Consider the following 18,233-nt stretch of genomic DNA (forward strand, 5'->3'; position numbering starts at 1 on the left):
CATAAACTTTTTAAGTCTCAGTCTCCTCAGCTATAAAGTAGGGAAAATATCCGAAGAGGTTTAAGTGAGAACATGCAGTACTCATGCAGAACATGACAGCCTAAAAGGAATCATCAACCTGATTTTAATATTATTTTGTCTAATGTATAGACTGTGCTTTCAGTACTTCACAAAAATACATTCTTGCTTGAGCTGAAGTTTTAGACTTAAAAATATTAGCTCTTAGCTGTTATGCATGCCATTTATGTCCAATATGTCTCTCTCAAATGTCACCAGTTACATATAATATCCCAAATTTCTGACCTATGCTGATGACAGATCACCATCTATTGTGATGTCACCCAGTACTTTATGGTAATATTTCATATGATATTTTTTCTGGCTACAGTTTAAAGGGCACTTCCTGTCTATGGAGTAAAGCCTACCACATTATCAAAATATGTAACTGAAGGATTACAGTATGACTTCCTGTGATTTTATTTCTATGTTGTTGCCATAAATAGCAATGAGTAAATCTTCTAAAATATGTCGTAAGACTTCTTGTCCAAGAAGCAATATATTCTGCAATCTCATTGACAAAATTGTTAAACGACCATCCTTGCAGTTTTTGGGTCAGTGGGGATATCACTGTTATGAACCTAGGATTTACAGAACCCTGGCAAAAATTCTGAGGTGTGTCGACTTGGATGGGTTTGACATACTACTCTCAGATTATATTGCATTTGTGGAAAAATCAGGATACCGTTTCGAACTAAATTTTAATCTTGAATTTACTGAAATATGTGTGAATACAATTCTGTACTGGGTTTTCGCCAGAAAAGGTAATCCTGACTTTGTGGAACTGCTTCTCAAGAAGACAAAGGACTATGTTCAAGACAGAAGTTGTAACCTGGCACTGATATGGAGGTAATAATCTCATGTTTTCACCATAAAAGGAGTAAATTTCTCATTAGGAGATTATATTACTTCTTTTTTTCTAAAATGAATACGCATAGTGGCTATATATGGATAAGGAATCCTGAATTGATTGCTCATTCATTTGTTCACTCCTTCATTATTTATTCAATAAATGCTCCCTTATACATACATTATTATGTACCAATATATTTCTAGCGGTTCCGTTCTATAAAGTTTACATGTTGGTGGTCAAGGTAATGGCATGTTCACCAACTTAGATTTCTCTAACTAGACAAAGACATTATTTTGGGTAATACCATGATCTCTTCTTGAGAATACCAATAATGTTTATCTATAGTACGTATATAAAATGACTTTCAAGGTATAATTCAGAATATTCACACATATTCACTTAATAATAGTTATTAAACATAATAATTCCCTTTTTGTATGTTAAACATTGATAAATTCAACTCCAAATTCTCCAAGATTGAGCACAATGAAGCCAAATACCTGATTAAGTCTGTTATAGAACCAAATTTTCACATAGTCTGAAATGTCAAACTAGCTAATGAATACTACTGAGGATCTTATAGAATAAAGTATTCAATGTGACCTCTTTGTAAAGTCCATAATATAGATTGTAATGTTACTTAGTTTGCAGTAACTCCTAACTCACTCTACAGTTTTGGGTACTGGTTTGATTAGAACCAATGTGCATTTGTTCACTCATTCAACAAATTATTTATATACCACCTTACTGTGGATAAGGCACTATACTAGCTAGGCACCATGACAGGAGAAAGAATACAGTAAAAAAAACAAGACAGACAAGATCAGTTAAAGACTAAACCAATCTAGATTCTGCCTGAAGCAGTTGTTCTCTTGATTGTGTATCATTGTGATATTGGAGTACCACTAGATTGCTTTCCTTAATGATCACCCAACTACGTGAACTAATAGCTGCATTCTGGAATATCAGTAAATAGAACCCCCAAATAGTACCCAATAGTGTCCCAAGCTGGGCTAAGTAACACCTATGTGTGTCCTGGCAGGCCCATGGAAAAGAAAAATGGAGTAAAGCAGAGGGAGAGAAGATAAATTTTTAAAATTTTAAGTGGGACGCAAAAGGGGAAAACTGAAAGGAGGGGAAGGAAAATGAAACAAAGAGAAACACACAGTGGGATATGATGCAGTGCCATTAACAATTGTCTTAAGCGACTGTTTCAAAATCGAGAAATTTTCATTTAAATATATCCACAAGGTAAAATACATTACTAGCCAATTCTATGTACCACAACATGATCTGGGTCTTTCAGAATCATAGCATTTTATTTAGATTCGGATGGGATCTATGAATTCATTAGCAAACTTCCACCCTGGTCAGCAATCCTATGTTGAACATCCCTGGCTGATGCTCTATGGTCTCTGCTTGAACAACGCTAGTAGTAGTTAACTATTTTGTGAGGTAAACCATTCCTTTGCCCAGGGACCCCTCTGTTTCCCAGCGATACCTCTTCTGTTTCCCTCAAAGATTTTACCCAGTCCCATGACTTTAAATATTATGTGTATGCCAATGACTCTCCAGTCTTTCTCTCCAGCCCTGACCTTTTCTCTGAGCTCCAGATTCCTTCTATATAAAGTCGTCTACTCAACATCTCCACAAAGCATCTCAAACTCAACAGAAATAAAACAATATTAATCTAATTCACTCTCTCCCTGTCAACCTGCTCCTTCCCCTGAATTCCCTACCTGACCAATGGTCCCTTTTTTTCTATCCTCTTGCACAAGACAGAAATCCAGGATTTATTCTTGGTTCTTCTCTTTCTTGCATCAGCACATTAGTAAGTCCTCTTGATATGTCTCTAAAACATATCCCAATTATACTTTTCATTTCCTTCATTTCTAACCCAGGTGAAGCCACATTCATCTCTTGCCTGCACAACTTCTATAGACTGCCAAAGAGTCTTTCATCTTCCACTCTTCCCTCTCAACCCTTTAATCTATTCATGACTCAGAAGCCTGAACAACCTTATAAAAATGTGAAATATGTTATATCACTCATGCTTAAAATCCTCCAAATCTTTCCCACTACAAGTGAAATAAAATTCAAACTCAATACCCATTTTTTAAAAGTCCTACATGATTTGGTCTCTCACTTTATCAACCAAATCCAATCTCCTGTCATTCTCCCCCTTGAACACTATATCCCAGCCACCCAGACCTTTCTGTTTCTTGAACATCTTCAATTTTCGTTTCTGCCTGAAGGTCCTATAATGACTGTTACTTCCAAGTGAAATTAAGTCAGACTGAGAAAGACAAATATCATATGATTTCATTCATTAGTGGAATCTTAAGAGCAAAACAAATGAATAAATAGAAAAAAGCAGAAACAGGGGCGCCTGGGTGGCACAGCGGTTAAGCGCCTGCCTTCGGCTCAGGGCGTGATCCCGGCGTTACGGGATCGAGCCCCACATCAGGCTCCTCCGCTATGAGCCTGCTTCTTCCTCTCCCGCTCCCCCCGCTTGTGTTCCCTCTCTCGCTGGCTGTCTCTATCTCTGTCAAATAAATAAATAAAATCTTTAAAAAAAAAAAAAGAAAAAAGAAAAAAGCAGAAACAGACCTATAAATACAGAGAGCAAACTGTTGGTTGCCGGAGGGAAAGGGGGTAAGGAGATGGGCAAAATGAGTGAAGGGGAATAGGAGATAGAAGCCTCCAGTTATGGAATGAATAAGTTACAGGAATAAAAGGCACAGCACAGGGAATGTAGTTAATGATATTGTAACAACATTGAATGGTGACAGATGGTAGCTACACTTGTGAGCACAGCATAATGTATAAACTTATTGAGTCACTGGGTTGTACACCTGAAACTAATGTAACATTGTATGTCAACTATACTCAAATTTAAAAACCAACATTTTAAAAATAATGAAATAATAATAACTGTTCCCTCTGCCTGGAAATCTCACTCAGATCTTCCTATGACTAATTCCTTTTTATCAGGTGGAACACAGTATAAATGTCATCTCTTCAGAGAGGCCTTCTCTGGTCTCACTATCTAAAGAAACCACTCACTCACTATCATAACACTATTTAAATTCTCTGCACAACATCGATCACTATATGTTCATTTGCTGTTGGTTTTTTTTTTCATTGATTTGTTTATTCACTATCCACTGTCATTAAAAGTAAGCTCTGTGAGAGGAAAAACCCTGACTACTTTCTCAACATTGAATCCTCAGTTCCTAGAACTATGTAGATATATTCCAAGAGCTCAATCAAGATTTTGTTGAAAGAAAAAGTGAATTTTTATGCAGCTTTATTAGATTCTTCTTACTCATCATGCACTAAAATCTGTCTCCATTTCTCCAATTCTGCCCCCAGAGCTATGGAGAACAAAGTCTATTTATTTTCTCTCCTAAATAAAAACCTCTCAAATATTTGAACACAGCTATTATGTCCCCAGAGTGAATACCTTAAATTCCCTACTATCTGTTGTTCTTTATTCTTATAGCAACATCATTTTTTGGTCACACTACCCGGATACACTTCAATATGATAATTTTCCCCATTATAATAATGAAGTGTCGAAATAGGTCTCTGGAGGGGAGGAGGTGGAACTAATGAGGGAAAGGAACTTAAGTTTGTTCATTTTTACAACAAACCTGCAATAGTAATCTAAACGCCACTGTATGACAGACCATAAGTGGTTAAAGAGAGATGATACCATTCAGCTAAAATAACAATAATCATTTATTAAGCATTTTCTTAAGTGCCAAACAGTGTGGTATTTTGGGGGGAATACAAAACCAAATAGCCATATTTCCTGATTTTGGAGAGCTCACACACTAGTAAGTGAACCATTGCAATTATAATCATACTATAAATGCAAAAATAGAAGCATGTGCAGGTAGAAAGAACAGAGAAAGAAGTTAACACTATTGGGAAGGAGCAGATACCTGAGAAAGCTCTATAGAAGAGAGGATGTCTTATATTGATTTTTAAAGGATGAAAGGAAGTTTTCTCTTCCTTTAGCCCTTGAAGAAATATAATCTAGGCAGAGGCAGCATGATTAAAACCAAAGGAGATACAAACAACATGTTGCATCCAGTGATTATAAGAATTGTCTATAACAATTGTCTAGATAATTCTGCAATTGCTAGAAAGTAAGATAGGAAATCGGGTAATAGTGAAAGATGAAGCCTAGAAGTGAAAGCCGAAAGTACTTTGTAGGCCATGTTAAGGAATTTGAAATTTACACCATGAGTGATGCCTAACCAGTGAAGGTCAGATTAGTGGTATGAAAAGATTCATCAGCTCCCACTTGAAGACTAGACTAGGAAGAGAGGCTGGGACTAGAGGCAGGGAGACCAGTCAATAGACTGCTCAAACACTCCAGATACAGTGTCAGCTCCAGAACGTCTACAGACAAAGGGTTGTGGGAAACAATCATTGAAAAGAGGTAGGTGACTGGAGAAGTTCCTTGAAACTGAATTTGCATAGTAGGCACTCTGTGCTAACTCAGCTTCCCTGTGTATCTATAACAGTTTTAGGGAAAGAACTAATTCTACTCTGCCACCATCTTCTCCAACTTCAGGCTATTCTTTGATACCACAACTGTCCAAGTAAAACACAACGAGACCTTAAACTAAATAGCAACAGGGGAAAGAAGAGATATTATTAAATAGAATAACAAAACATAGCGAGTGATTAGAAGCAGAGCATCAGAGAAAGACAAGAGTTAATTTCAAATTTCTAAATTTTAAGACTCATTGATGGTTGTATTAGTTTCCTTTTGTTGTAACAAATTGCCACAAACTTAGTGGCTTAAAATGATACAAATGTATTATTTTTTAGTTTTGGAAGTCAGAAGTCCAAAGTGAAGCTACGGGGCTAAAATCAAGAGGTCATCAGGGCTGGTTCTTTCTAGAAGCTCTATAGGAGACTGGGTTTCCTTGCCAGCTTCTAGAGGCTTCCTGCACTCCTTGGTTCATGGCCTCTTCCTCCATCTTCAAAGACAGCATTGTAGAGTCATAGCTTCTTTACTGACCCTGATTCTATTTTTCTTCCTGGCACGTCTTATAAGGGCCCCTGTGATTACACTGGGTCCACCTGCATAATCTCCCATCTCAAGATCCTTACCTTAATTACATCTGCAAAATCCCTTTTGACAATTTGAGAGGCCATTATCCAGCCTACCACAATGGTCATGCCACAAATCTATCAAGATTATTATCAAGGACATAAAAATTTAGTTTGGGACATAAGAGTTTGCATTACCTAAGGGATATCCAGGTACAGCAGACAGCTAGATAGCATCATCCTTGATGTGTCTTTCTCTTACATTCCACATCTTATCTGTCTGGATATCTGTTAGTTCTAACTTGAAACAATATACAGAATCTGACCATCTCTACTGTTATTCCTTCGTACTAAGTAATTTTCTTCCTCCTATCCCATAACAAATTCTCAGCAGAGGTAAGATCACATTGTTTTTCTATTCAAAATCTCCAATGGTTCCTCCATTCCATTTTGAGTAAAAGATGGAAGTCCTTTCAGTGATCTATGAGGCTCTACATGATGTGGCATCCCATTATCTCTGTCCTTGTTTCCTATTACTCCTCACTCTTTTCACTCTCTCAGTCACAATGGCTCCCCTACTCTTCCCTCACCACTCCAGGAACACTTCTGCCTTAGGATCCTTAAATATCTAAATAGTTAACTTCGTCATCTTCTTCTTTTTTATTCAAATGTCACCTTTCAGTAATGCCCTCTCCTATCATCCTATTTAAAACTGGAAAATGCCCTCATACAACCCCCTAGCACTTCCATACTTCCTATACCACTCTACTTTTTCTTTTTTCTTATCAAATCTTCTAACATATTATAAAAAAAATTTTTTTTGGTATGTTCATTCTGTGCTGTTTTCCCTCACTACAATACAAGCAGCCATCTTTGTTACGTTCACTCACATATCCCAAACACCTAAAACAGTGCTTGGCATACAGTATGCATTCAATAAATATTTGTTGAATAAATCAATAGACAGTAATTGAAATTACAGTCATGGATGAAATTGCCTGAGAGCAATAAGTCAAAAGAAAATTAGTCAAAAGGCCAAATCTTCTTTACTTAGATGTTAAGGACAGAAAAAAAGAGAGACCAGTAAAAGATGGTTGAAAAGGAACAGCCAAAGAGGTAGGTGGATAACTTGGAGAAAACAGCCCTACTAAGTTAGGATAAAACACAGTTCCAAGAAAGTCAACTGCCTTAAATATCAGAAATAAAATTATGGAGAAGCATCTCTTAAATTTGGTGGCTTAAAACTAAAAGAGAAGGAGTAGAAAAAATAGAAATAATTAGTATAGCTACAAAACTGAATCATTCTCTGCATGTCTATATGGAAATATTATGCCCCATTTCATAAGCATATATGACAGGTTTTCAGATATAGAGGGTTCAGCTCATTAACTTTACATTTAAAAACTAATTCTTGCTGTGCTTGCCTTATTCCATCCATATAAGTACTGTTATAATTAACTGTCAGTACAGATTAAGCAAATTTTGGTTTACAGTAACATGCTCTTTAAACATGAGGATTAATCATGTCATTTGGGTACAGATTAGACTTTTAAATCTCATTTTAAGCCTATTTGAGTTTTAGTTATGTTTTCAACATTTTTGGTCCAAAATTACTTCTAAAGGTAATATCAATTTTAATATTTTAAAATTGACTAAATTCTCCAAATCTTACCAAGGACCAGTTGTGGTATCTTTGTCCCCCAAGTCTCCTGAATTCCTATACTTAACAATAGTCTTAGTCTAATATCTTAAGAGTAAGCAAGATCAGAGGAGGCTCAAGATGATAGTATAGGAGAATCCTAAACTCATTTCCTCCAATGGACACAACAAATCTACATCTGTATCTATATATGTAACAATTCCCCCTAAAAACCAAACAAACAAGCAAACAAAAAACCAAACTAGCTGAACAGATCCTCCAGAGCAAAAGATTAACAGATTGGGGTACCTGGGTGGCTCAGTCAGTTAAGTGTCCAACTTTTGATTTGGCTCAGGTCATGATCTCAGGTGAGATAGAGCCCCCCTGCATCGGGCTCCATGCTGGGCCTGGAGCCTGCTTATGATTCTCTCCCTCCCTCTTCCTTTGCTCCTCTCCCTCCACCTCAAAAAAAAAAAAAAAAAAAAAAAAAAAAAAAAAAAAGATTAACAGACCATGTTAGATGGGTAGGGGAAGCAAAGCCATGGTCTTGCCAAAAACCCCACCTTTGGCATGCCAACCCACAAACAGGAGGAGTCAAGAGGGATCTCACAAATACAGAGCTTCTCCCTGAGAAGCAAGGGGTTTGTGCCCCACATCAGACACTCTAACCCTTGGGCCCTGCACTGGAGAGATGAGCCCCCAAAACACCTGGCTTTAAAACCAACAGGACTTACATTCAGGAGAAATAGCACTGTAGGAAATGGAGATTCCACTCTTAGAGGATCCACAAGCAGACACATTCACTTTGGGACCACGGACAAAAGTGACAGATTGAAAAGTGCCAGACCATATGTGAAAGAGATTCATTTGTTAACCTTAAAGTATCTGCCAGAAGGGCAGAGCCTGTTGAGACTTTCCAGGAATAAAGGCACCAGTGGACTTCTTTTCAGCATTCTCCCTCTACTTTGCTAGTGTTGGCACAGGTAGGTACCATCTTTGCACTATCCCTCTACCTTACTGCCTACAAGAAACTTACTTTGCATGTAAGGGCACACACAGACTGAAAGTGAAGGGATGGAAGAAGATGTTGCATGCAAATGGAAACTCTCCCCACCAAAAAATGCTAGAGTAGTTATATCAGATAAAATAGACTTTAAAATAAAGACTGTAATAAAAGACAAAAAAATGGGATTATATAAAAATAAAAGGGTCAATCCAACAATAAGATACAACATTTGTAAATATTTATGCACCCAACATAGAAGCATCTAAATATATAAAGCAAGTATTAACGGACCTAAAGGGAGAAATTGACAGCAATAAAACAATAGAAAGGGGATTTAATATACTACCTATATCAATGGATTGACCATTCAAGAAGAAAATTAATAAGAAAATATCAACCTTAGTTGATACATTAGATCAGATGGACTATATATATATATATACGGAGAGAGAGAGAGAGAGAGGGAGAGAGAGAACACTGCATACAAAAACAGCAAAATATACATTCTTCTCAAGTGCACATGGAATATTCTCCAGAATAGATTATATGTTAGACCACAAAACAAGTCACAATAAATCCAAGACTGAAATCATATCAAGTATCTTTTCCAAACACAATGGTATGACACTAGAAATAAATTATAAGAACAACACTGGAAAAATCATAAATATGTGGAGATTAAAAAATGTGCTACTGAACAACCAATGTGTCAACAAAGAAATGAAAGGAGAAATTAAAAAAATACCTTGAAATAAATGAAAATAGAAATACAATTTGCTAAAATCAATGAGATACAGCAAAAGCAGTTCTAATAGGGAAGATTACTAGGGTGCCGGGGTGGTTCAGTTGGTTAAGTGTCTGCCTTCGGCTCAGGTCATGATCCCAGGGACCCAGGATAGAGCCTCACATTAGGCTCCCTGCTCAGCCAGAAGTCTGCTTCTCCCTCCACCCCTCCCCCTGCTTATGCTCCCTCTCCCCCTCTCTAATTAATAAGCAATTAAAATACTGAAAAAAAAAACTAATTGTACACCAAAAGGAACTAGAAAAAGAAAAACAAATGAAGCTCAGTTAGTAGAAGGAAAGAAATAAGATCAGAGCAGAAATAAATGAAATACAAGCTAAAAATAAAACAGAAAATATCAATGAGACTAAGAACTGGTTCTTTGAGAAGATAAACAAAACTGACAAACCTTTAGCCAGATTCATCAAGAAAAAGAGTCCAAATAAAAAAATCAGAAAATAAAGAAAAATTACAACTGATACCAAAGAAATACAATAGGATCATTAGAGACAATTATAAACAATTATACACCAAAAATTCAACAACCTAAAAGAAATGGGTAAGTTCCCAGAAACATACAATCCTCCAAGACTGATTTGTGAAGAAATACAGTCTGAATAAACCAATTACTAGTAAAGAGATTGAATCAGTAATCAAAAACTTCCCAACAAACAAAAGTCCAGGACCAGACAGCTTCACTGGTGAGTTCTACCAATTATTCGAAGAAGATTTAATGCCTATCCTTCTCAAACCCTTCCAAAAACTGAAAAGGAGGGAACACTTCCAAACTCATTTTACAAGGCCAGAGTTACCCTAGTGGCAAAACCAGACATGGACACTGTAAAAAATAAATAAAATAAAATTATAGGCCAATATCCTTGATAATTATAGATGCAAAAATCCTCAACAAAATATTAGCAAGCCAAATTCAGCAATACATCAAAAGGATCATATACCATGATCAAGTAGGATTTATTATAGGGATGTAAGGATGGTTCAATCCCTGCAAATCGATCACCATAATTCACATTAAAAAATGAAGGATAAAAATTATATGATCATCTTAATAGATGAAGATGATGCATTTGACAAATTTCATTTTGTCATTATCCATTTATGATAAAAACCATCAACATGATGGGTATAGATGCAAGGTACTTCAACATCATAAATACTATATATGACAAACCCACAACTAACATTATACCCACTGCTTTAAGATTAGGAACAAGACAAGGATGCCCACTCTCACTACTTTTATTCAACATAGTATTAGAAGTCCTAGACAGAGCAATTAGGCAAATAAAATATAAATCAAAATAAATTTTAAAATAAAATACATCCAAATGGAAAGGAAAAAGTAAAACTGCCGCTATATATAGATGACATAATTTTATATATAGAAAGCCCTAAAGACTCCATCAAAATAGTTAAAATAAATAAATTCAGTAAAGTTTCAGGGTATAAAATCAATATACAAAAATCTGTTGTGTTTTTATATACTAACAATGAACTATAAGCAAAATAAATTAAGAAAACAATCTCATTTATAATTGCATCAAAAAGAATAAAATACCTAGAAATAAATTTAACCAAGGAGGTGATAGATCTGTACTCTGAAAACTATAAGACATTGATGAAAGAAAGTAAAGAAGACACAAATAAATGGAAAGATATTTTGTGCTCATGGATTAAAAGAATCACTATTATTAAAATGTCCATATCACCCAAAGCAATCTACAGATTCAATGCAATCTCTATCAAAATTTGAATGGCATTTTTCACAGAATTAGAACAATCCTAAAATTTTTGTTGAAACAGAAAAGATGTTGAATAACGAAAGCAGTCTTGAAAAAGAACAAAGCTGGAGGCATCATGCTCCCAGATTTCAAACTATATTAAAAAGATAGTAATAACAACAGTATGGCATAAAAACAGACACACGGATCAATGGAACAAAATAGGGAGCCCAGAAATAAACCCATGCATATATGGTTAATTAATATTATGGGAAAAAAGGACAAGAATATATAACAGGGAAAGGACAGTCTCTTCAATAAATGATGTTGGGAAAACTGGTCAGATGCAAAAGAATGAAACTAGACCATTATCTTATACCACATACAAAAATTAACTCAAAATTGATTAAAGGCATGAATGCAAGACTAGAAACAATAAAACTCCTAGAAGAAAACATAGGCAGTAAGCTCCCTGACATTGTTCTTGGCAATATTTTTTATTATCTGACTCCAAAGACAATGACAACAAAAGGAAAAATAAACTAAAAAGCTTCTGCACAGTGAAAAAAACAATCAACAAAATGAAAAGGCAACATACTGAATATGACTCCAACATGAAAAAAGAATGAAACTTTGTCATTCGTGACAACATGGAATGTTGTTAAGGCAGACAGAGAAAGACAAGTTAAGGCAGACAGAGAAAGACAAATAACATGATTTGACTTATATCTAAAAAACAAAACAAACAAGTAAACAAAAAACTCATAGACATAGAGAAAAGATGGTTGTCAGAGTGAAGGAGGGTCTGGGGTAAGTCAAATGGGTAAGGGGGTCAACAAGTACAAACTTCCAGTTGTAAAATAAATAACTCATGGTAATGTAAAATACAGCATGATTACTATAATCAATAATATTTTACTGCATGTTTGAAAGGTGCTGAGAGTAAATCTTGAAAGTTCTCATCACAAGAAAAAATTTTTTTCTAACTTTTTATGCGGACAGATGGTAATTAGACTTATATTAATAACTTCACAATGTATACAAATATTGAATCATTGTGTTGTACACCTGAAACTAAAATAATGTTTATCAATTATACTTCAATTAAAAAGAACTACCTGATAAAAAAAAAAAGAATGAGCAGGAAGAATAAATTAGATTGCCTTTGAAAAATTTAAATGATTGCACTTCACTAATATTCTAGTTAGGTGCAAAAGCTGCAAAATAAATTTAATTACATACATAGTTTTTTTCTGGAGAATAGTAAAAAAAAGTCAACAAATACTTGAGTGTCTACTCTGGGCTAAGCATTATTCTAGGCATTTAGGGATATAATAGCAGATTATATTGCCCTGTGGAGCTCAAATTTTTATTGCACATCTTGATCATGCATTTATTTTGAAGATGAGAAAATAAAAGATTAGAGGTGTTTGTTGTCCAAAATGATATGGGCTTAACAGAGGAATGTACAAAGTGTCATGAGAAGAGAAAGTTCAGGTCATCAAAGAAGTCTTTACAAAAGAGTTTATTAGATAGAGTCTTATATGATGAGCAAGGCTTGCCAGAATTGAAGAGGGAGGGGAAGGACATACACAAATCAGAGAACTGTGAAAAATTTGGGCGCAATGGTGCTTTGGGGAAGTGAATACCTATAAGCGGGACAGGGAATGCAGAAGGAGAGTTTAGGAGTTCAATTTGGGATATATATTGGAAGTATATATGAAAAAGATGAGATGTTTGGGACAATACTGATCTGGAGATGATTCTAACAGAGAATGTGTATATTTATATACAGAACTAAGAAGGATATATATAGTAACAATGGCAGAATTACAACAAAAACTCAACTTCTTAATTTCTAAGATGCTACTCTGTACTACACCACACTTTTTTTTTTAATCACAAAATCTGGGCATTTCAACACTTGATGAAGCTTTGGAGATAAACTAGTTGTTCTAGTAATTTTCAAACGGTTCTCTTTGGAGCATCTGACAAGGTAATCACTACAGGGGAGGTTTTTAGGACTTCTTTTTTATTTTATTTTATTTTATTTTATTTTATTTTATTTTATTTTATTTTATTTTATTTATTTAACAGAGATAGAGACAGCCAGCAAGAGAGGGAACACAAGCAGGGGGAGTGGGAGAGGAAGAAGCAGGCTCATAGCGGTGGAGCCTGATGTGGGGCTCGATCCCACAATGCCGGGATCATGCCCTGAGCTGAAAGCAGACGCTTAACGACTGCGCCACCCAGGCGCCCCATGGGACTTCTAAATACACTTCAACAGAGAACATATCTAATATAAAACATTCTTTTTTTATAGGTAGTTCAGGTATAACAATCCTCCAATGTTACTTTATGCTTGTAAATGAAACATTACTTCTAATCTTTTATTGATAAACACCTACTAATCCTTCAAATCTTAGCTCCAGGGTAACCTACAAACAATGGTTATTCCAGGAAGAGTTAAATGCCTCTCCTCAGTGCTTCTATAGTACACCAAGCGTATGTCTATCATAGCAATTATCATTTTGTATTGTATTATTGAATTATTTTTCCATTTCCTCTACTACACTATAATAACCATCTTGATATAAAGGACTGTGTCCTTCATCTCTCTGTGTCTAGTACTCAGAACACTCTGGACAAGCAAGTGTTCAATTAATTAATGAACAAATGAATACATAAATGCATAAAGAAACTAAGACTCAAAGAGGCTGACTAACCCAACATCACAGAGCTAGTCAGGGGAAACCAAACTTTGAATCTAGAATCCTTAAATCCCCATTGTTTATAGCATTATACAGTGTTGCCTCCATCATTAATTAAATATATGCAATCTTAAAATTCCTCTCTTTGAAGAATGCTTTCCTTGTTCTGCACAGTTGTCCAAAACCAGTATTTATAGTTTGTATGCTGTTCTACAAAACATACTAGTGTTTTATTAGGCCAATCAAGAGAATTCCAGAGACAAAGGATCATGAATAAAATTTCCCTTTCCTTAGTCCTAAAAGCCATTATTATTTGGCCAAATCAAGGCTTTATAATATAAAATCCCCAGTGGTTGGTTATACCATGTCCTATCTACATAGAGAGACCAGTTCATTAGCAAACCTAAATATCTATTTCAATTGCAAGGACTACATAAAATAAGAAAAAAATTTTTTTCATTGCTCAAACCTACAAATACCAATTCTAATCTTATTAAAGTTTAAAAAAAACAAAATTAAGGGAGTTGCAATTATTCCTTTTTCATCTAATCTCCAATTCATGACTGACCAAGAAGAAAACAATCAAAAAGGTATCAAAATGGTCACATAACTTTATTCTATTAATGAACTGAAATTAAAAAGAGCCCTTTACCTTTTCTTTTTTTTTTTTAGATTTTTTTTATATAATACTGGTTCTGATAACAATAGGATTTGTCCAGTGAGAAAAAATTACTATTACTAAAAGTAAACTTTCCATATATTTAAGTCTTTTTGTTTGTTTGTTTTTACAAGTGCAAAGTTTAAAGGTATAATAGGAATTTTCTTATTTTTTAACTTTCAGTTTGGTCTAGATTCATAGAATAGAAAACTTTTTAAGATATATACAAAGGTAAAGCTACATTAAAAGTCATTTAAGACATTTAAGATAATACTATTATTCTCCCATTACTATTAAGACAAAGTGTTTACCACAATTCTTAATTCTGTATTCAGTGAAACTTTTGTTTGTTTGATTCACAGAACTTTCACACCAGTATACTGTCCAAGCCCACTAAGTGGGATCACACCTCTACTCTATGTAGCTCAGACAAGACAATCTAACATCTTGAAAATACTCCTGCAATATGGAATCTTAGAAAGAGAAAAAACCCCCATCAACATTGTGATAACAATATTGCTCTACCCCTCAAGAGTGAGAATAATGGTTGATCATGAATTGGTAGACATCCAGGAAGATGCCAAAACATGCTTAGTGCTATGTTCCAGAGTGCTTTCTACCATTTCAGTCAGGGAAATAGAGGTAAGCAAAATATTGTTCTTTGGGTTTGGGCTCAAATATTGATCAAGTTTAAGATAAAACTGTGTGACAAGAATGAATTTGATTTTTAATCTATGAATTATATATCCAGTGAAAAATTAATAATTGAGTGTAGGCTTACAAATTAAAAATAGGTATAATCTAAATTATCTTGAACATTAGTCCTTTATTAGCCTTTATTTCATAATTTTGCCTTCTAAATAAATCATTTTAAAAGTTATAGTTTATTTTAGTAGTTACTAAGTAGATGTACGTTATTATTATATTCTAATTACACAATAACCAATGTTTATTAGGATTTTTATGTCTTAAGAACACCATAAACTAAAAATTTAACACAATTCTTTACAGTAGAATATTTTAAAATGAGTTACATTTCTCCTCACAGATACAATCACATGCCAAGAAATAAAAATATAAAGGCTTAAAATACTTGTGCAATTGAAAATATCTATCCCTCAGTTATGTGAGCAGAGACTATTTTGCATACCCAAGCAATGATCCCAAGCAATGAGCTAAATGCTTGGTGCTAAGGTGCTAAACATATACCAGATATTCTTTGAGTAGCTGAGTATTGAATAAATAATAAAAAGTTATATATCATTTAAGCAAAAGCACCATATAGTCTATAGATTATAGGTTCTATTGGAGAAACAGCTCTGTAATACAGCAGTGTCTTTTATTCTTAAATCAACTTAACACCTAGCTTCTAGAATTAAATCTTTAAAAGGGGTACCTTAACTAAAACCTAAAAATTTTTCTTTTCATATAGACAGGTCTCCTATTAAGACTTCTCATGGTTTAGCAATATGAAATTTTATTCTACAATGTTTGGAATCACCTGGGGAGATTTTTAAGGTTTTTGTGGTCTGTACCTAACCTCAGATGAACTGAATCAAAATTTCTGGAATAAAACCTCAGCATTTGTATATTTTAAAGTCCCCTGGATAATTCTGGTGTATAGCCAAGTTGACAACACTACTCTGGAAGGAGTGGCTGATAAAACAAAGTGTGTGATCTATAATGAAAAACATATACAGATTCATAGCTGTAAGAAATAATGTTTTGTGTCCTTAGACATATTATTTAAATTTTATATATCATTGTCAGAATAAAAGGGGAATAAAAATACTTGCCTCAGGTAAAAAAGCTTTGTAAAAAATACTATAAGGGTTATGTAAATTTAAGATTTATTTTCTGAATTTAAATGCAAAATAAAAATGCTAATTATTTGGACTAACCAGTGATTAATATTATAAAATTAAAATGTTTCCACTTCCTTCAGACGCAGCTAAGTTTAGGAAGACGTCCAATTATTTCTGATTGGCCGGACTATATTCCTTCAACAAGATACAAAGATCCATGTGAACTATTACATCTTTGCAGAATAACCATCAGGGCTCAACTGCTGACCAACAATATGCTCCCAAATGGAATATTTTCACTTTTAATACCAGTTCGTCTACAGAACTACCTGAATTTAGAAAGTTAATACACATCTTTGTCCTGAGTTCTTTAAGGATACTCACCATTGTATGGTTTAGAAGTTAATAAATGATTAACTTCATGCAAATTTTTATTGCATTGAATATTTCATTAGAAAATATAATTTCAGGGGTGCTTGGGTGGCACAGTTGGTTAAGTGTCCGACTCTTGGTTTCAGCTCAGGTTGTGATCTCAGGGTCATGTGATTGAGCTCCTCATCAGGCTGCATGCTCAGTGGGAGTCCGCTTGACATTCTCTCTCCCTCTCTCTCTCTGGCCCTCCTGCTCATGCTCTCTCTCGCTCTCTCAAATAAATAAATAAATCTTAAAAAAAAAATATATAATTTCACATGACACCCTAAATGAATCAATTTTAAATCAATATGACTTTGCCCATTACCTTTCTATACAATGGAACAAATTATATGATTTTTGTTATATTTTAGATTTACCTTTTTAATCTGCTCTTAAAAGTTGTTTTGTGTTAGAGCATTATTGTTACCTGTGGAAATTTTGGTCATATTAATGTTCTGAAGCCCCTATTATTTATATGTTCTAAGCTAGGTTAATATTATTTTCTACTGTGTATTCCTATTAACAAGTATTTGAGTTCTTTTGCAAATAAAACATTGTGCTTGGTGGTGAGGAATAGTCAAGGAAATTAAGATATGATCCCTTCCTTGAGAAGCCAAAGTCACAAATAATACAAGGTGAAGAATTAGTCAACTAAAGGGTGGGGGTCAGTAGTAAGAGGACAGAAATAGATAATGTTTGGAAATAATTAGCCCCAAATAACAATATGGAACTTCAGTGTTTTGGTGTGTGATACTTCTAAATACCAAATAAATAGTACTTTTTAAATTAAGATATAATTGATATATAATATTATATTACTTTCTGGTATATAACACGATTCAATATATGTATATATTGCAAGATGATCACTGTAATAAGTCAAGTTAACATCCATCATCACACATAGTTATAATCTTTTTTCTTGTGATGAGAACACTTAAAATGTACTCTCAGCCACTTTCAAACATGCAACACAGTATAATTAACTATAGTCACCATGCTGTACATTACATCCCCAGAACTTATTTTATAACTGGAAATTTGTACCTGTTTACTACCTTTACTCATTTCACCCACCCCCAAACTATATGGATTTTGATACAAAGAAAGCAAAGAATAGTTCTGATCCAACATAACATCAAAATGAAAATATTAATTAAATCTGTATGTTTAGTTACAAAGAAATTTATTATCTTAAAAAAATAAAATTTATTCCAGTGAAATTTTTTAGGTCTTTTCTTTTTGAGTATGTAGGGTATTAGACTTTTCTCTATATAACAAGGTGGTCAAACTGCTGCAATACACAGAAGAGAACTGGGAGACAATTTTCCACACATCTCTTACATTTTTGCATGTCTTTTGAGCAGAGGCAAGAACTCTCTTATATTTGACTACCTTTTTAAGGATGTTTGTATAATGAACAGCCTTGGAAGACAGAGATAGTATCTCCCTCTGAGCAGAGGCAGGTTTGTTCAGGATCTAGTATAATAAAGGTAA

At 34.3% G+C, this 18,233-nt stretch overlaps 2 protein-coding genes across 2 annotated transcripts in view; one reads left to right on the forward strand and one right to left on the reverse strand.

Moving 5' to 3' along the window:
- Nucleotides 1-18,233, reverse strand: part of MSH4 (mutS homolog 4) — a 118,585-nt gene that overhangs the window by 18,076 nt on the left and 82,276 nt on the right. The window lies entirely within an intron of this gene.
- ASB17 (ankyrin repeat and SOCS box containing 17) lies at nucleotides 506-16,669 on the forward strand. The gene is made up of 3 exons (XM_026497787.1): nucleotides 506-906; nucleotides 14,880-15,159; nucleotides 16,463-16,669. Exons 1-3 carry the CDS (start codon nucleotides 506-508, stop codon nucleotides 16,667-16,669), a joined length of 888 nt encoding a protein of 295 aa, XP_026353572.1.

Source organism: Ursus arctos, unplaced genomic scaffold (genome assembly GCF_023065955.2).
Source record: "Ursus arctos isolate Adak ecotype North America unplaced genomic scaffold, UrsArc2.0 scaffold_12, whole genome shotgun sequence".
Classification (NCBI taxonomy): Eukaryota; Metazoa; Chordata; class Mammalia; order Carnivora; family Ursidae; genus Ursus; species Ursus arctos.